Source organism: Lolium rigidum, chromosome 1 (assembly GCF_022539505.1).
Source record: "Lolium rigidum isolate FL_2022 chromosome 1, APGP_CSIRO_Lrig_0.1, whole genome shotgun sequence".
Classification (NCBI taxonomy): domain Eukaryota; kingdom Viridiplantae; phylum Streptophyta; class Magnoliopsida; order Poales; family Poaceae; genus Lolium; species Lolium rigidum.
Window position 1 is genome coordinate 190,303,928 of NC_061508.1, and position 20,667 is coordinate 190,324,594.

The following is a 20,667-nucleotide window of genomic DNA, read 5'->3' on the forward strand; positions in this document are numbered from 1 at the left end:
AAGAAGGGACAACATCTTTTTTGTTGAGAGATGAAATTTTTCGGACAAGTCTTTCTAAATCCTTGACCTCCAAATTCACCGACGACCGATCTACGTCCTTGTCGCCGGCATATTTCCGGAGAGGATATTTGCGGGCACTGAAGCGGTTGCACTCTAGTCCTAAGAAAGTATGCGGTGATTTGGACACCCGATAACTCTTTGCCGCGAGTATTTTGCAACTCGTGGATACGAGCCATCAAGGTTTACGTCGACGCCCTTTCTTCTTCGGTGGCCTCCGCGTCCCAGGAGCGGCGGCGAAAGATTTTCTCGGCGCCATCAAAAGGAGGGATGTTGTCCTCCGCACATCCATGGTTCTCCTCCTGAATGTACAACCACTTCTTGCACCATCGAAGTAGTCAACTGTGGGCCGAACAGAAATTACAACGCCGCCTATATTATAGGCGACATTGAGGCGAGCCATTACGGCGGCGGAAGAAAATGCGCTTCCATAGCGCCCGGTTAGGCTGGACGCCAAGGAAGGCCTCGCAAAGAGTGATGAAAATGGAGATGTGAAGAATGGAGTTTGGCGTGAGGTGGTGGAGTTGCGGACCGTAGATAAAAAGCGAGTCCACGGAGAAAAGGATGAATGGGGGCGGACGGACCGCGGATGAGGTGATCGACAAAACTTACCCGGTACCCCATTGGAGGGGTTGGGTAGCTCTCCTCATCGGGGAAGCACAATGCCTTGGGTTTCTTGCTGATCCCCGGCTTCTTCGACATGTTGATGTCTTGAGTGGAAATTTTCGATCTTTCCCACTCCGCCGCCCCAAGATCCACGGCGGCCATGGAGGATTCCGGCGTGCTTGTGCCTTGTCAATCGACGCGGTGGCATCAACAATGGCGCGGGGTTTGCGGTTTGGAGGCGAGGAGCTTAAGAGGTTGTGGATCGCGGGAGGAAATTTGCGGATGAGAGAAGGAGGACGGCGCGGCGGAAGTGCTCAAGGAGGAAGAAGACGATCTTATATAGGGGTGCGGTGAAACGACGAACCGTTGGATAAGGAAAATGTGTGACAGATGATAGCCACGTGGCAACAAGGGTAAAAAGTAACTCAACGTTGGGGAAGTTATGGTGCGTGCGCCAGAAAAAGCGGAGGACGTGTGTCCCCCACTTGCACGACGTGTCAAGATAGTGGATCAATTGGGCCCGCAAGGCAGCGGGAGAAAAACTTCTCGCGATTTTTGGACTTACAATCGTGGCTATCGTCAGCAATAACGTCACCTTGGCAGAAAGAAAAATTCGACTCAACAGTTGCATCAAAAGGCGACATGCAAAAATATTGGAGAGCCTTTGATCAAATACAAGTTTTTGGTCAAATGCTCGGGGGCTACTTTGGAAAAATGAAAAGATCAAGAAAGACAAAATAGAAATGGCGTGAGCCTATGATCAAATACAAGTATTTGTTCATAGCCTCGGGGGCTACTCCCATCAGGAGCGCTGTTCGCGCACCCGAGAAATTATAAAACTTCACGGAGAGAAAGAAAATATAGCGGCATAAAGTGTGGAGCCTACAACCAAGCACAAGTCCTTGGCTGTAGCCTCGGGGGCTACTCCCATCGGGAACGCTGTTCGCGTGCCCGATGAAATTATAAAAAAAGAAAGGAAGACAAAATGAAAAGAAGAAAGATAGAAAAGCAAAAAGAGTATATTTCGAGTTATAAATAACTCTGCATATACTCCCATCGGGAGAGCAATATAAGTCATCTTTGACTCAATAAAATGTGCCATTCCATCAGCCGAATAAGCACTCGACAATATATTCTCAGAACGCCGAAGTTGCGATCAATTTCCGAATGCCGCAAAACTTTGCGAAGGTAAGACCCTAGATCTATTACGTGAGGCGTGGCGCCGTCTCGACGTCGGTTTGCTACTTTTATCCGTATCAACGGATACGAAGAAAAATCCTAACGGACGCGTTAGGTACCGATAAATATGGCTGGGACTCGACGGAATGGTAAGACCTTAAGCGGCACTTGTCGAAGTTTACACCAGTATCCGAAATCATGTCCGGGGACGTGATTTTGAAGTAGGATTTTGCGGATTGCCACTAGAGCAGTTAACTAGTACCTGATCCGTCAGATGAACTAGCCCCAACTACCATTATCCCTGTACAATATAGAAATTTATATGAAGAAATATAGAAAAGTTTAAGTTGTCGAGTAAAAATAAACAGTGGAGATTTTCCTTGACTCTACGATTCAAGCAAAATCTCGGGGGCTACTGACATAGGCATCCCTAATGGGCCTGCCGAAGATAGTACCCGGAGTTTACTGAAGGCCCATTACCCGAAGAATAAGAAGATTCGGAAGCCCAAGATATTATTAAGGAAAGCTAGAGTTGTAATAGAAAGTCTTATTTGTAATCTTACGGGATAAGTTAGAAACCTTCCCGGACTTTGTAACTTGTACAGCACGAATCCCTCGGCTCCGCCTCCTATATAAGGGGGAGTCGAGGGACGCAGAGATCATCGAATCATTGTTTCTAAAACCCTAGCTTTCATATTCGTCGAGTACTTTTCGGCTGAAACCTTCGAGATCTACTTGCCCTCTACATCCAACTAAACCCTAGTCTACAATCCGTAGGCATTGACAAGTTAATACCTTGTCACCTAGGGACTCCTTGCACTCCACAAGATAAGGACCTTTTTGCGGCGGCCACAAGGGTCAACGTTGGCAATGGCGAGAAAAGCCCTCTTTTGGGAGTCTCCTTGGCTCAATGGAAGGCGGCCCAAAGAAATCGCCCCCCTCATCTACAAAAGATCAAAAAGTAAGAATTGCACCATTTGCAAAGCCTTGGATGATGGTTTTTGGGTAACCCAAGTAAACACTCATGATGGTCTCTCCATGGATCATATTGTGCAATTTGCCAACCTTTGGGAAATGCTCCAACCCATCCATTTAGAACCCAACATGCCGGATTAAATTCTTTGGAAACTCACAAATGATGGATGCTACTCTTCAAAGTCGGTCTACTCCATGCAATTTTTGGGACATCCAAAATCATCCATGCCTTCTCTAGTTTGGAAGCCTTGGGGCCCTCCTAAATGCAAAATCTTCGCATGGTTGATTATTCAAAATAGAGTTTGAACGGCAGATAGACTCGAAAGTAGAGGATGACAAAATTGCGGTACATGCAAGCTTTGTAATCATGCTAATGAGACCGCCTCTCACCTTCTCTTCAAGTGTACTTTCACAACTAGGGTATGGTCAAAGGTGAAGGATTGGTTAGCTCTCCATGATGTTGATCCAACTAGTTGGCACACTATGCGTACCGTCAAAGATTGGTGGAGTGAAGGAATTCACAAGCAAGTGGGCTATGAAATCGCTTGTTATGTTGATCTCTTGGGATATGAAAAGAGAGAAATGCTCGCATTTTTCGGAACAATGCCTCAACCTTGAACATGGTTGTTTCCAAAATCAAAGAAGAAGTTGCTCTTTGAAGCGTTGCGGGGGCTAAAGCATTAAGTATTATAATGCCGCGAGAGTAGACTTTTATTTGTTTTTGGATTTGACCTTCTAGTCAAGTCAAGTCGTGGTTTGTAAGATCTCTAAAAACTTTCTTCTTAATCAATAAAAATGGCAAATTTTTTGCCTTGTTTCAAAAAAAATTGTTTAACTTGCAAGACAGTACATAGCAGTACAGTGAGAGGAGTGGGAGCTTGTAGTCAATGAAATAACTCGATATCACAAAGTTGGTGCCGAGCAATTTGCCTACGACCTGTTGCTAGACCTTGTACTGCTGCATATCTTGATTACCATCTACCAACCATATCGAGAGATCCGCAGGAGGAGCAACATTAGCTTAGTTTACTGTAACGATTTGTTTCCTCAGAGATTTGCCCGTGATGTACGATAGATCAGCGATCTCGATGACTGAGAGTGAGATTTCTCTGCAAGAGACGCTGGTTTTGAGGTGGGCTACAAACCGCCTCCGCGCCTGACAAGGTTCTCCTACACGTAGTTCGACTCAAATTCTGACCAAACCAACATCGCGGTCTCCCTGCCCAGGTTGTGCCCAACACCCAATCCGCATGATCCCCCGTGTTTTGTGCTTGATCATGTAGCAAAGCAAGGACACCCGGTGGTACCCTTCCTGATGCTTCACATGCCTAACTCGTCTAGTAAATCTTGTCTTCATGCTCTAAGATGTTTCAGCGGCAATTCGTATTTTGAGAACTGGCATTCCTAGTCTCCGTTCCTTTATATATAGAAAGAGAATACGTGAACTGATGACTAAATGGCCACCAACCATCTAGTCTAGATCTCAAATGCGACAACCGCGCAACAAGTGCACATTACATAGCAATCTCCGTGGCACTATATAAAGAGCATCTGAGAGCTTATATTATATATTCACTGACCATCTACATTCTCAATTACAAACAACTGTGCAACAAGTGCGCATGACATTGTAACACCCCCTTGCCGCTGATACAATTGCTACGGCTTAAATCGAACAGAACTATGTGGGAATATTGGGAGAGAGACGATGGGGCTGGGAACAGACGAAGGGGGAACAAGATTAGATTTCATTCAATCCATTTATGCCTTATGTAACAGTCTACGTACTGCACAATACAAGCAATTACCCCATGCGTGCTTGTTGAGGAAAAAAAGCTTCTGCAATTACAGATGTACACAACTGTTGCAGGGTTCGTTGAGTAGAGCTAGCAGTGTAAAATATACAGTGCATCGACAAATAGCTGACTATCAGCTTCATAGCACCTCGTCAATGGTGACGAAGCGGCCTTTCTCGATCGACAACTGTCCAGCCACGCCGATCGCAACAGATAGTAAACCGTCATCCAAGCTGATAGTTGGGCTACAGGCACCTTGATCTCTGATGGCAGAAAAGAAATTGAGATGCTCCAAGTAGCTAGATCCATGGTGAAGCCCCTGGTACCTAAACAATGTACAAGTCGTCAGATATATACATGAAAATCTGATGCAGAACCATGGTAAATCACTCATCTTGAAGTATAGAAGGGAGATTTTATTGAAAGCTAGTAGAAGGTCTCAATCTCAACTCTAAGCCAGTTGTATCTCTTGAACAACTACAGGCGACGTGTCTATAAAAATAATCTAATATTTTCTTAGTATTTTGTTGTTGAAATGTTAAGATCAACAAAAAGTTGATAGTATATTGTTGCAAAGTTGAACATACTTGATTCGGTCATCTTCAGCCTTTGCCGTTTCCACTCCATCTCTGCCTCCTGCTCGTGTCCCAACCCTCACAATGCTCTGTGGAACAAAAGCCTCACCCTGTTCGGAAATTTCTATTACAAACGGATACTAGAATTTCATAAATTGAATTGATATACAAGCCTCACATATCTGTATTGGAGTGCCTAAAGTATGACTCTTTTAGCCTAAGCATGCAATTAAAATTATTTTATCCTACACATGCAATTAAAATTGTAAGAGGTTATGAATATCACATGTGTTGGAGGACAGGCAGATCCATTGATCTGACAAAAACAAACACGCAGAATGCTTTCCCCTTGCTCCGATTGCAATGCACTAACTAAGTAACCTTGGTCTTTGAGCGAGAAGCAAGTTTTCTGAAATCCTAATGATGAGAGAAACGGAGCATCAGGTTCATGTAGAACTTGAACTTCATTTCATGATGCCTCCCTTTCTCATCTGATTCCACCATGTAATTGTTCTTTCGTGGCTCATGACATTATCTCCTTACATGCTCTTGGTTCTACACAAAGTCAATCTCTTGTGTGGTGCTACCGTGTAGAGATGCATGTGTTTTATTTTTAAGGGTTGTGGTAACCATTGATGATTCATTCATAATAGATTCACCGGTGAGCTGCAGCCTTTATGAAGACTTGAGCATGCACAATGGCTACTCTAGAAGATGCAATATTACCCTGGCAGACCCCCACATTTGATACAGTTCATACTAAGTCTGATATGCATCAAATGTAGAGATGCATGTGATATATGACAAAGGAATGGGGTCACCGTTGATGATCCTTTCGTAATAGATTCACCGGTGAACTGCAGCCTTTCTGAAAAGCTGAGCATGAACTATGCCTCACCTAGAGATGCAGTATTACCCAGACAGTCCCCGCATTTGATACAGTTCTTACTACAGCTGATATGCATCTATTATGGATGGTTTATAGGTAGGCCAGCCCGTTTATAGCATAAGTCTTGATAGGGTGTTAGCAATTAAGAATCATAATGGCGTTAGGAGATAGAGATAAGTTAATTGGGAAGAATTGTCTTGTTAGGCAAGACCAATTTAGTTAGGAAGATAGAGATAAAGTTTGTGTCTTGCGAGACAAGTGGAGTTGCCAATATGAAGAGTTATTATTAGACATATAAAAAATTCAGATGATTTACCTGGAGTATGTAAATTTGTGTATAAACTATACATACTCCCTACCAAATACAAATCGTTAAGGAAATATGGGGGTGAAGAAGAAAAAAAAATGATAAATGACACCAGACTGCAAACTGACCAGACCAGACAACACATATCTAGAGTTATTTAATATATGCATCTAATTTAAAATATTAAAATAGAAAAAGCATCTGGTTCTACCTTTCCAATGTCACCGACAACAGAAATTTCCTGCTCATTTTTACTACCTTCTGCAAACATGCAGAGATCAAGCATGCCACGACAGCCATTATCAAATTCTACGATTACATATGCATTATCAATTATATCTGGCACCTGCATCCAGAGAGAAAATTTTAGAAACCAAGTTACAACTTCTTCAACTTTAGTGTGCCTACTATAATCAGAACTTCAGAAGAGCTCAAAGATTGCTTGATAGCTTAAAAATCTATATATCATGGTCACTTGATGAATTCAAATCCCATCCGGTATTCCATAAATCAGACATAAAATAGTAATAAGGAATCATTATCACTGCACTATTAGTTCAGCACACATACTTTTTAATTTGCAAGACCATAATGAGTACTACTGTGCAAGGAGAGAGCTTGAAGTCAATGAACCTGACCTTTCCATCATAAACCTCATCTTTGTGGTTAACATCAATAGCTCCAGAGGCCATCACACGAACAGGGTTCGCATCTGCAAACAATCTCAACAAATCAAAAAAGTGGCAGCACTTCTCAACCAGAGTCCCCCCACTGTTGCAATTAAACCTATTCCAGTTGTTCACCTGCAAGAGGTTTAGGAGTTAAAGACACAAGGAAATTATTAATTACCACAAGTGTCACAGTTTTGGGTCTCGTACCTTAACAAGGAAAGGAAATCGGTGCTCACGGATAGCCACCATTCTGACATGCCCTAGTGTACCACTTTTAACAATATCTATCAGCTTAGCCACCGGAGGCATATACCTGTACTCTAATCCAACTTCCACAAGTATGTCCGGTCTCTGTTTAGCAGTTTCTATGACCTATACATGAGAAAAAGAAGTTTCAGATATCCAAAGAATAAGGTTGCAGAAATTTAGAGGACTCGCAAATCGTAATCATTGGTTGATAAGAGAACAAATGAACATAGCCTAAGGCCTGTAGCACTTCATGACAGATAAACAAATACACAAGATCGATCCATGTGGATTCAATACCAAATACCATGAAATCAGTGTGTTCGGCAATGTGGCTAGCCCACTTTCTCCCTTATTTCTCTGGGAATGATACTCCTTTCTCTTAATTTACTCTTTCTGCTGTCACAGTTAAGCTGTTCAACAAATATCTAAGATGATTAAAAAAAAGGTAGTAAAAGTCTACAAGATTCAGATGGAACAGTCTTCCAAGAAAGTATGAGATGTTTGCTGGTAGAAGGAAAAAATATTTCAAATAAGTATTTACAACAGGTTTCTAGGGTTCTTGAATTTCTTTCTTGGGAGAAAATCTAGTATCCCTGGATGTAATTTAATTATTGGAATTGACGTGCATACCACCATTCTTTATACGATACTGTTACGATCAGACACATTGTTGTTTCACCTGATATGGCCCAATTCCCAATTTGTGTCTTATCATACCCAAATCATCATACGTATAGCAGCTCAACAACATGTGAGTCACTATACGTTATGATCTGATCTGAATTAATTAAAGGCAACAAAGTACCCAGCTACACATCTACAGCATTCCAGAATAGTGACACTGGTCTCTCTAGTTAGGACAATGAGAAACTATACAGCAACAAATAAAAGACATTGAGATGATATCCATAAAAAGTATGAAAGTTAAAATTCATCAGCAGCACTTGTTGTTCTTGCTTTGATGTTTTACTCAAGTATGGAATGACACTTTTCTTTTGAGATGTTTTTGCTGTACGCTTGAGCAGGCTATGTGACTAGGCATTATCGTAAAGTACTTTAAAAGTACTTTACGATAATGCCTAGTCACATAGCCTGCTCAAGCGTAGCCAGACCTTTGTTTGCTCCTCCTATATTAATATAAGGAAAAAGCTTTTTTGCCTCGTTTAAAAAAAAAGTTCCTGTAAAGGTTTCTTATGCCTCCCTTACATAGTTAAAATATACCAGAGTTTCCCCTTCTCTATCAAAAATGTATTTTACATTTACAGCAGTTAATGAGTGCATTGCATCGCACAACCTGACAAGAATGTGGCCTCACCTTCTTACAGTCCTGTACCGTGGTGCACAAAGGCTTCTCAACAAGAACGTGGTGTGGCCTGGCGCAACCAATGATATCCATGAGTATTTCAAAGTGTGTCATGTTTGGCGACGACACAACAACGGCATCACATAGCCCGCTGTCCAACAACTCGCGGTGACCTGAAAATGTCTTGAAAACTTCTGCTTTTTAAGGGTTTGGTAATAGACCACGGCACAATTGCACTGTAAATAACTAAATATACAGTCCACCATTAGTAATCTCAGTATTTGTGGAACAGCTAGACTTTGTATACTGTTTCCATACATCTAGTATGATTCGGATGGAATCGAAGTACCAACGGGAGATTACAGAACCTAGCTGGTTATGTATGACTGGCTCGCGTACAGCGAGCAAGGCAGCGATGGTATCATATTCATGTGACTAGAGGCTGTGTCATGTACCTGCGGTGCTGGGAGGCCAAGCTCGGCGGCGAGGCGGAGGCCGAGGAGGAGGGACTCCGGGTGGGGGTCGGCGAGGCAGGTGACCCGGACGCGGACGGACTGCTCCCGCTCGACTTCTCCGGCGAGGTGGGCGAGGTTTTGGAGGTGCTCTCTACCCATCATCCCCACCCCAACTATGCCGTACCTCACCACCGCCGCCGCCATGGCTGCCTCTCTCACTCCCACTTGCGTCTCTCCGAAAGAATCTGGACGGGATTTCGACTTTCGAGTGACAAGTGAGGAGTGGATGCGTGGTGGGAACCGGTTTTTGATGAACGGCCGTTGGTAGTTTTTTTTTTTTTTGATAACACCGTTGGTAGTTGGTAGTTGGTAGTAATACCCCGTACGTACTTCGCTGAGTATCAAAATGTGCGAACAGGTTCCAGCCGTTGGATCGTGGATGAGAGTCACTGGAGAGTCCTATCTCCGTCTCTAAATATAAGACGTTCTGAACTTCTGGTAGTAGCTTAATTAGACTGAAAATACTAGCGAATTTATGTTTAGGAACAAAGATTGTACTAGCTGTCTTAATTTTTGTCTAGATACAGATATACCTGTTAGATTATTAGGCAATTTTTGAGTGAGTTTAATCATCGAAAGCAATATTACATATGCACTAGCATACTTAAGCATACACATCAAACTAAACGCATGTATCAGATCTGAACATGGAACAAGTAGCATTGCAAGGTAAAAGAGAAAAAGCGCATACATCGCAATCGGGAAGGTTGCTCCAGCAGCATCACCATGGCCTTCGTTGATGTCGCTCATGATGCAGTTGGATTTGTGCATGAAGCAGTCGAACCGGCGAAGAAGAACACGAACAACAGCGAGCAGTCGTGTCAAAACGCTCCCCAAAAACCTTATCGCCCGCCTCCCGGTGCAGACTCTCAACGGAAGGGATTTCGGAGGCATGCTCTCCCGGACGGCCGTGCACACGGTCGCCGGGATGGGGAAGACTAGAGAGTGGCACAACAAAAGGAACTTCGCGAGAGAGACGAAGAGTGCAACGTTCTAGATCGGTTATGTCTCTCGTCGCCTGGTATTGCTTGGGAGGAGACCCGACAGAACCGCATCGCCATGTGTAGGAAGCTAGGGACACGCGACAAGCATGCGCACGCACAGTCGACACGTACCCAGAGACACGCGCACTCTGACACGTACCCAACTCGAGTCACGAATCGCGACATGACGCGTGGCGGGCGGTAGAGGAGGAGATCTCAACAGACGGGGTTTCGGAAGCCTGCTCTCCCAAACGGCCGTGCACGCGGTCGCCGGGATGGGGAAGACTAGAGAGTAGCGCAACAAAAAGAACTTCACAAGAGAGACGAAGAGCGTAGCGTTCTAGATCTGTTCTGTCTCTCGTCTCCTGGTATAGCTCGCGAGAGAGACGAAGAAGAGTGTAGCATTCTAGATCTGTTCTATCTCTCGTATCCTAGTATAGCCTCGGAGGAGACCCGACAGAACCGCGTCGCCATCCGTAGAAAGCCGGGACACGCGACGAGCATGCGCACGCATAGTTGACATTTACCCAGGGACACGCCCGAACGTACCCAACTCGAGTCACGAAGCGCGACGGGACGTGAAGCGTGGCATGGCGGGCAGCAGAGGAGGAGAAGTGCGCGATGGCTCCTTCGCTTCTCACTCACTTAGAAGGGCCAAAAGAGTAGCCCTTATAAACCACTTCAACTCCCTCCCAAGTAGCAATGTGGGACTAAACTTTGTCCCCCAAGGTTATCCCCAAACTGCTAACGTGATGGGCCTTGAGATTTCATAAATTGTAGGTTATATGTGTTGACTTATTGGGTTGCAACCCGTCTACATGGAACATTATATAGACACACTTTAGTTATAGATACATCTGCATTTAGAACTCTCAAAAAAATCTGTATTTAGAAAAAGTTGAGATATCTATTTTTAGTCAGAGGAGTAGATGATTGAAAAAAAAACATATTTAACAATAATAGTGAATATTCTTCTATAACATTGATACAACATACATTACCATGTCACAAATTTCACATACAAATTGAACTCACGGCTACAGGAATGAAAATGAAAAATATGTCCCTGAATAGTATCGATGTGAGACTATTCGTTCAAATTTGAGTTTGGCATTGTTTATTTATAGTCAGATTTGTCCATTTGGGTTTTAAGGAATGAGAGGAATTTGAACATGGAAATTCAAACGTGGTATAGCGTTAGCGTGGATACGGTATTGCCTATGTCTTGATTTTCTTCAAATAAAAAAATCACGACCTTTCTGTGTGTTTCTTTTAAAAACAAAAGGAGACCAACTAGAAGTCTAGAACTAGCCCTTGCTGGCATGTTTTTAATGGAGAAAGTATTCCTTAGCGAGAATTTTAGGGTGTGTTTGGTAGGTCGGTTCTACCAGAAAATCTCCTCCCAACCGAGAATTTTGGGCCATCCAGTGTTTGTTAGGTCGGGTCGGTCGAACTGGGCAGTACCCACCTCGCACGAAAATGAGCTCTCAGTCCTGCCCGGTAGAGAAGCTAAAATCGAGCTTCGCAGGTGGGCAGGGCTGACCTCGCCCGGAAAATCCCGCACGCGCCTCGCTCCTGGACGGAGACCAACAGGGGTCACAGGCCCGACGCCCTCATTTCCCCCGCTGAACGCTCTCCATTGACCACGAGAGGAACGAACTCGACCTACGCACGTCCCCGCCGCCGGCCTGCGTGAAGCCTGTGCGCCGTCTCCCAGACCCTTGGGCGCCTGCGCGCTGCCTCGCCGGCCTGCACCGCCTCCACGACGCCGGCCTGCGCGCCGCCTCCCCAACTCCGGCCTGCGCCGCCACTCCACTGACGAGCTCCGCCACGAGACGGACGAGCTCCGGCCACTCCACTGGCGAGCTCCGGCCACGAGACGACGAGCTCCGACCACTCCACTGACGAGCTCCGGCCTCGAGACGGGCGAGCTCCGGCCACGGCGAGGCCCAGCTCTACCACGGCCAAGGACCAGCGCCGCCACGGCCGGCCGGGGACCCGATTGCTTTTGATTTTTTACGTACAGGGATTCGGTTGCTTTTTTTGTTTTCTTTTCAGGGGATTTTGTGTAAAAATATGACCTCAGCATGGTTGAACCCATTCGTGAGCACCAAAAACTTTCTTGGCCCAGCATGGTTGAACCCAGCCGACCTACCAAACACATGGCAAATTCTGAGCCCAACTTGTATAGGGTGGGAATATCTCAGCTGAGAAAGACTATCTGTGGTGAACCAACCTACCAAACACACCCTTAGAAATTCGCTTCGACGAGAGTAGAACTCTGGTCTCTAGGTGTGCTTGTGCCACTACGACTATGATCATTAAACTACTTCCCCATTGTTTTTTATGTGTATTTGTCAGTACACCAAAAGTCTATGAGAGGGATATAGGGTCAAGTACACTTTTGGTCTCTTAAATTTTGCAAAAGTCTAATTTTGGTCCCTCAACTCTGTTTTAGTGTAAATCGCTCTCATACTCTTAATTAAGTCTAATTTTGGTTCCTGATAGCGGTTTAATGATGGCTGACTGGTTTTGACTCTCTTTTTAGCCATCCTGGGAAAAATTGGCCGATTTTAATCTACGTACGCCTCAGTCAATAAATAGGAGAAATCTTCTTGCCCTAACACATATGTGTGCCACCCGCCGCCTTTCTCGCTTGGTGCAGGCGTCCTTGCCACTTCAGCTGCCTCCGCATTTCCTCCTGGCACAAAAGCCCTCACATGTCCGCCAATTCTGCCTTTCTCGCCCAGCTTATCCACCCTAGTAGTGTCAGGCACCGTCGCTAGGTGTTGGGAAGAGTTAGGGTTATTACGCCAAACGGATAATGATCATGATCTCACCAGCGAACATTCGTAATGCTAATTGCATAACTAATCTCAAGGTGAAAAACCTGTCCAAACCTATCCATGGTGGCAAAACAAAGAGTCAAAAACCGTTTAACCATTGTTAAACCGCTACCGGGAACCAAAATTGGACTTAATTAAGAGTTTGATGGCAGTTTTAGACCAAAAAAAAGTTGAGGAACCAAAATTACATTTTTGCAATACATGAGGGACCAAAAACCTGAAAAGGTAGGTGTTCTGTATGTCCCTTGCTTGCCCAACTTCTTTAGGCCCTATTTCATTGACATGATTCTACAGATAGGAAATTAGGAAAAATATAGGATTGTAGTGGCATGTCCACTTTAATCCTGTAATTTCATATGCACCAAAGTTTGCTTGAGATTCCACCATAGAAAAAACAAAATATTCTAGTAAAAAAAGTTTTGAGTGGATGTTAGATTTCATTAAAAAAATCTACTGTGAAGGATTCCTTAGGAAAGTTTCAAATAGAATTCAATCCTACCTATCAAACAAACACAATAGTATAAAAAGTAGTAATAAAAAATTGCAGGAAGCCAAAAAAATTAATATTAATTCAAAGAGATCCTTAGTAGGGCGGGTAGGTTTGGATCCCAGTTCAAGGGAGCTAGTGCACTGACGTCTATATCTAGCCATAAGAGCATCTCCAGTCGCGTCCCCCAAACCGTCCCCCAAAGCGATTTGGGGCGCGCCGGACAAAAAAAGCGTTCCAGCCGCGTCCCCCAAAGCCCTTTTTCGTCCGGCGCGCCCCCATTCGGTGTCCGGCGCCCGAGCCCGTCCCCGTCCCACGGGGACGCACCGGGGACGCCGGACACAACGAAAGCGAGGCGGGGAGTGGCGGGGCCGACCCGTCGGCGGCACAATTAATTTAAACCTAACCGTCGCCTACCTCGCGACGGAAGTTGTTGGCGCGCAGCCGACGGTGCAGTTCCCGCGGAGGGCGCAGCGGACGCGTCCCGTCGCGTCTAGCTCTGCGTGCCGGCGTTAATGAGCGCCACCGCTCCTCCGCCTCCCTCCGGCCTATAAAAAGGGCGCCTCTCATCGTCCCTCTCCACACACAAACCCTAGCGCCTCTCTCCCAAACCCTAGCCGCCACCATCTCTCAACAAGACTCGACGCTATGTCTGGTAGAGGCGGAGGCGGACCTCGCGGCCGCGGCCGCGGTCGTGGTCGTGGTCGTGGCCGCGGCGCGCAGCTGAACGCTCGCCGTCGCCTTCCACGCCGCCGCCTTCATCATCGTCGGAGATGGACGTGGAGCCGGACGTCCTGTTCGAGTTCGTCCACGTCCTCAAGGGCGACCCGCGCGGCATCCGGAGGCTGCCGGACTCCTTCGCCGAGTACGTCGGCGGCGTACGCCCGCGCACGATGCATCCGCGGGAGCATTCGTGCGGCTGCCGCCGGTGGATCGTCAAGGCGATCTACGACGCGCGCGGCAAGATGTACTTCAACATCGGCTGGGAGAAGTTCGCGCGCCACCACAGCCTCCAAGCCGGCTTCATCCTCGTGTTCTCCTACTTCGGCAACGGGGACATGAGCGTCAAGGTCTTCGACGAGAGGCGCTGCCTCCGGGACTACCACGTCGACAGGGACGACGACAAGCACCGACGAGGAGGACGACCGAGTGTTGTTTCTTCGCAGCGAATACGTGCACGGAGGTTTCGCACTGTTCGCCTCATCGGTAGAACCAACAAGGGCACCATCCTCCCGCTGGATTTTCCGGTTTAGGTGATCGGGTGTGCCCTCGAGTGTTCTTTCTTAGCAGCGAACACACGAAACCTTCGATGCACGGCCTAGTTAGGTTTAGTTTCTTTGCAATATTTTATATTTGTGTCCACCATGGTTCAAACTATGTATTAGTTTGTGGAAAACCATGTTCCAAACTGTGTTTTCGTGTAAACCACGTTCCAAATTATGTATTAGTTTGTGGAAATTGAAATAAAAATGCTAGAAAAATTATTTTAAATGTTTGGGGGCGGCGTTTGGGGGACGCGGCTGGGGAGCGACGTCCCCCAAACGCGGCACGAACGAAACACGTCCCCCAAACGCTCGATCCGGCGCGGTTTGGGGGACGGTTTGGGGGACGCGGCTGGAGATGCTCTAAGACTAGTCATAATTGAAATTATCATACACTAGTATCATACACATGATACTAGTTGCGAACTGAGTTCTAATTCAGTGGCAAGGTAAGCGAGTGCGCAGCCAACCCACCCGGGTTCGAATCTCCGTCTTGCGGTAATTTCGCAGGAAAGGGCAAATTTTAAACCGGGTTATCATCCTAGCGTTCATCCGCCGGGAGAGTCTTATCTTACCTAACAACGTATAGCCAAGGGAGAGATCATTCCTCTGTTGGTCAACGTTTTTTATGCACATGATACTAGTTTACGATACTAGCTCCACAATGCATAGTACTCCCTCTCTGCGTGCGCGTATTTCTAGGTCGCAAATTTGGTCAAGTTAGTATTATTTATATGTTATAAAAAATATATCATTACAAAGTTTAGATGTTCTATTTTCTAATGATATAACTTTTGTATTATATAATTTAAATTATATAGATTAAATTGGCGACATAGGGATACGGGGAAGACTAGTAAACTTAGAAGGAGAGAGTATCATAATATAGTATCATAGTATCATCATATTTAATGTTTTGTGAAATCTCAATGCAAATTTGTGTACATGATGTGTTTGCTATTAAATTTTCTAGTTTTACAGTAGTATCATATTATGATATCACTCTCATCTCATTAATTGGTGTGCCATATTAGATTTTTGCCAACATGACATGCATGATACTACTTAAGATACTCTTATTGTGGCTAGTCTAAGGACAGGGTTGGATGGATATTACCAGCCATGAACAAAGTCATTTTTTCGACAAATAAAGATGAGTCATAAACTACATCTTTTGTCTACGTCTCGCATATATATTCTACCTATATCTCAACATTTTCATCCCCGAACCTCAATAGACTAATTATGTAGATCAGACAAGACATGTATGAGTGGGCAAACAAAATCATCAGATGTGAATCTAGAAAACTAATGCATTGCTGCACAACTTGCTGCACGCCTTGGCGCAAGTCTTGACAGTGCTGATTGCTGAACAAGTGGAACCACTCGTAAACATTTTGTCACGCTTGGAGTTGACATTCTACATAAAACCAAAAGCCTATGCGAACCATGGCAATTGCAGCAGGAAGATAGTACATTCTTGCAGAACATTTGCAAGGGCAGATAGGAGCAGTCAGTGAAGACTGCGAACAATGGCAATTACAGTAGGAAGATAGCTTGCAAAGCATTTGAAGTGCAGGTAGGAACAGTCAGTAGTCATCAGGATATCATCTTCTCTGCATCTTTTTCTTTATTCAGCATCTGCAGCTTCAGCAGCTGCAATCTCCGAGTCCAGTAGAGAGATAAACCGTTGGCTTACATGCTTGGCCACAGATATCATATCGAAAATAACGCTTGGATCCAACCCTGCGCCTCCCCTCTTGGTCATCCCACATATTTGGCCAAGCCTGTTGACTGAAACTGAAACTGCAGAACTCATCTGGGATTCCTCCTCCGAAGTGGCATCGACAATATAGTGCTTACCAACCTGGCGTAAAAAAAAGGTACTTTACAAAAGCAGAAAAGAAAATACAGATAGACAAGACTATACTTACAAACATACGAATGAAGTTGTGAACACAATCAAATAATGAGGGAAATTATTCAATGCAATCCAAATTTTAAAACAGTAACAGTTTACAAACACTGGTGCCACATGACAGTTTTAAACATTTACTTGGTAGGTGGTGGATCATTGATTTAAGTGAACTAAAATAAAAGCTCGTGCCACATGGCAGTTTTAAACATTTACTTGACAGGTGGTGGATAATTGATTTAAGTGAACTATAAAAAATAGACCTAACTTTGGATGACCATCATGTTCCTGTCCATTCTGATTAATGCCACAACATTTCTAAACAAATCAATTATTCCTTCTTGGCACAGATGCATAAAAGTTACTCAAAGGGAAAATAAACACACAGACCTTGGTCAATGTAACTATAACAGGCACACTGGAAGTGTCGAATTGCAAAAAATCTTCATCACTGATATCAAACTCAGGCTCCCCATCTGTTTCAGCATTCAGGGAAACATTAACTTTTGGAATACCTGTATCACTCAAAGCAACCTGCAATAAGCATATAGATTATTAGCACCAAACAATTGCTCCGCTCTTTTGTCCTAATTATGTCAACAATGCAATGTCCACTAGACAGCACACCAGAATCACGGATCATAACATGAATAGTTGATACTGATAATAACATGTGTACCAGAAAACGCTAAAAAAAATACCAATAACCAGTGGTTCCTTGATATCCCAGCAACAGCTCAAATTTGGCTGTCAAGTGTCAACAGGTATCAAAATATCACCAATCCATCCAAAATTTATAAAGTACATCCAATTTATGCCTGATTACTGATTGCTACCTTGCTCTGTGTTTTACATTCTACAAATCGCATTTGTTCCAAATATCACAATTCGGGAATCTACCGAGAAATTCAAGTAGCGTCTGAACTTGTCCATTTGACAGAATCTTTAGGCATAAGAGTTTCTGCCCCGAAGAATTATGCAACAGTAGAAACTATAATGGCTGGCATCAACAAACTAATGATTTATCTTTCGTAGATTTGTTCTGCTGCTATGCCAGCAAATAACACAAAATAAGATAGCCATTTATTACTATTTGGTGCCCAACTCATCTGGTATTGATAAGCTCTGCCTGCTAGCATAAGATCCAGAACACAAAAGTAGATATATGAACAAAGTTTTCGTTCTTGTTTTTATTTTAAGAGGACTGGGGAAGTATAACGGCCTTCCATTAGTTGATTTTATGTATTTCTCAGCAATGGCAAATAGGACCTTAATTTGAATAACCATTACAGTGGACTATAATAAGAAAAAAAAATTGATGACACTTCTTATAACCAATAAATATGCTGACTTCAAGTTAATATGGCATCACCAACACTTGCATCAAAAGATATAACTTGAAATTACAAGGGATGCATCTGCTGAATCAATAGAAACCACAGATTACCTTTATCGCAGCAGCTAGTGCATCAAGCAAATTACCATCAGAACTGACGACAAGTCCATCAATGTACAGATCCCAGCAAGCTTTTCCCTCAATGACGATTAGGGACGACAAATCGATTGCAGCCCCTGCAATATAGTTCATTAAATTTGGGTCAATAAGTGGAAACAATTACAGATAGCAAGAGTGATAATCTACTTTTGTGGAAGTTTTACTGAAGCAAGAAGAGGGCATCAGAAACAGAGCTGAATTTGGTTAGTCACTAAATTCTAAATGAGATCTCTCTTAATTTCAAAAAAAAAAAAAAAAAAAAAATGTGATCTCTCTTGACAGTTACACAGGAATTGACCAGACACAACTTTGGCGCATTGGAAGACTAAAAGGAACCTACAGGTAGGGTATTCATTCTGGAACAAATTACCATGCTGCTTTCCATTGGTCGATAACCCCCTGATATTTCCAAAGCGAGCTTAACTTTGAGGAATAATCGTTAATTGCCTGAAACATCGGCGTATTCATTTGAATATGACTCGCTATCCACACCTATTTCCTACCAGCTAACCAATGACAACCCTTGCCACCAGGCAGGCAGCAATGGAAAAATTATGGAATATAAATTGTAGTTTTTGTATCTTAGGAAATTCAGATTGGTCACCTAAATTCCAAACAGCAATTCACTCGACAACACGAATTTAACGTAATAAAGTTACAGATGTGTAATTTTACTTCCAATTGTCAGCAAATGTATAGTTCAAATGAGTTTAAATCAATTTCCAGTAGGCATAGTTGAAACGGACAAGAAAATGTAATAAGACTACATGAAGCTTTAGAAAATATTCAAATACAGAAGAAAAAATGATTACAAGTATAAAACTGCATGAAATCAGTGTGCATAGCAATCCTAACGAAGCTTCATCAAACACTGGTTATATTCAGTGAAGGATGCAAACAAAAAAAAGAGGCTTGCAGTATTTGTTTCTTGAGCCACAAACCAACAACTATAAGCAATAAAGTAGGTCCCAGCAAATACCAAAACGAGATATTGGGCACATGTTAAAATGCGATATGAAACACAAAGATAAGTGGGAATTAACAAATTATATTTCACCTGCCCCACTTTTACCACCCAGTAAACATCTTTGCAGCGCAACAGAGAGTTCAGCCGACAATTCTTCAGAACCTCTACCCTAGAAATTTCAATTAATGAACATAAGTCAATCATGTACACAAAAAACTTCCAATGGAATACGATCAGAAAGGGAACAAATGAAATGCAGCCAATGGGCTTAATAAAGCAAATCTAGCAGTGTTTTAAAGTCAAGGCTGGTCAGTCTGCTTCTTCTCTTGCATAGCAGTCCAGTGCTCTGCTGTGCAACCCTGCCCTATGAGTTTGTGCTTTTAGCTAACAAAAATAGTAAACAAATAATAAAATATCAAATAGCTTAAAGAGTTTCTTCACATTATTGCTAATGATCACATTACTCTACATGGCGAACAATCCCATGATTCATCATCAGATTGTCGGTATCCATTATTCAATGAACAAAAAAAAAAAATCTGTAAACTGATTCAAGTCTAGAAGGTCTAGATGACATAACCTAGGTACCACGGAAATAATTGCTGATTTAGATTACTATTACTGATCTAATGTGAAAGATTATAGGGTTTTTCAGTGTGATCCAAGTAGAAGGAATTACCAACCTCAAACATAGGTGCAGCAGTTGGACTGCAATCAACATAAATGGAAACTTTTCCTTTGCCAGGGTGAAGAATTGTAGGTTTCCCCAACTCAGCCTGCAGATGAGTAATCACAGTAAGAAGAAAGAGTAAAACAGAAGAATAACTAGACTAGCACATGTCAATGGTTTCTTACAATCTCGAAGCTCTCGACATGAACATATTTATCAATACGACTCCCATCAGAACAATAAATAACTAGAAGCAATGTTAACTTGGCAACATGGGTCTTGCTTAGGGCAGAGCTTCTCATAGACAAATACAGTAAACAGCAAAGTTGTAAGGAAGATACGTGCAAGGAACCATACCTTGACGCTGGCGATGACTTCTGTCGCACCCATCCTAACACGCGCCGAGCCGTTCGCCTGCAGCGGCCAATCCGAAGAAATATTAGGGCACGGACGGTGGCAGCGCCTGAGGAACGCGTGAGTATTCTTGACGTACCTGGGGGATGATTCCGGTCTCGACGGTGACGGCCCGGAACTGCAGCCGCGTGCGGCCGTCTGCCCGGAGGTCCTGCGCGATGCCGCCGCGGATGAAGTGCTTCTCCCCCTCCGAGAGCCCCACCATCGTATCGGCCGGGCGCGGCGCGAGAGATCCTGGCGGTAGCGGGTGGCGGCGCGGCGGGAGGGACGGAGCGGGTGGAAGAGGGAAGGTAGGGTACTGCCGGGGTTTAGCTAGGTCCCCGGAGATTGGAGAGGAGGAAGCGGCGGCGGGTGCCAAGGACGCTGGTGACTCTGTCTGAAGGCCCGAACAAGGTGGCCGCTCGAATATAGGCCCACGAGCGAGTGTGGGCCAGGGTAAACACGGGCCGAATACATGATCCCCGACTGTACGAGGTCCTTCCCGAGAAACTTGGGCCCCAGCCTAC

General features: G+C 44.2%; 2 protein-coding genes across 2 annotated transcripts; both read right to left on the reverse strand.

Moving 5' to 3' along the window:
• Positions 1-6,422: 6,422 nt before the first annotated feature.
• On the reverse strand, positions 6,423-9,345 carry LOC124686617 (inositol 2-dehydrogenase-like). Its single transcript, XM_047220535.1, has 5 exons — positions 9,063-9,345; positions 8,620-8,790; positions 7,263-7,427; positions 7,023-7,187; positions 6,423-6,730 (listed from the first exon to the last, which is right to left on the reverse strand). The coding sequence occupies exons 1-5, from the start codon at positions 9,264-9,266 to the stop codon at positions 6,560-6,562; spliced, it is 876 nt and encodes a 291-aa protein (XP_047076491.1). The 5' UTR covers positions 9,267-9,345; the 3' UTR covers positions 6,423-6,559.
• A 6,633-nt stretch (positions 9,346-15,978) lies between these two features.
• LOC124682867 (exosome complex component RRP42-like) lies at positions 15,979-20,366 on the reverse strand. Its single transcript, XM_047217480.1, has 7 exons — positions 20,241-20,366; positions 20,105-20,161; positions 19,761-19,853; positions 19,168-19,246; positions 18,063-18,187; positions 17,006-17,149; positions 15,979-16,567 (listed from the first exon to the last, which is right to left on the reverse strand). Exons 1-7 carry the CDS (start codon positions 20,364-20,366, stop codon positions 16,331-16,333), a joined length of 861 nt encoding a protein of 286 aa, XP_047073436.1. The 3' UTR covers positions 15,979-16,330.
• Between the last annotated feature and the right edge of the window lie 301 nt (positions 20,367-20,667).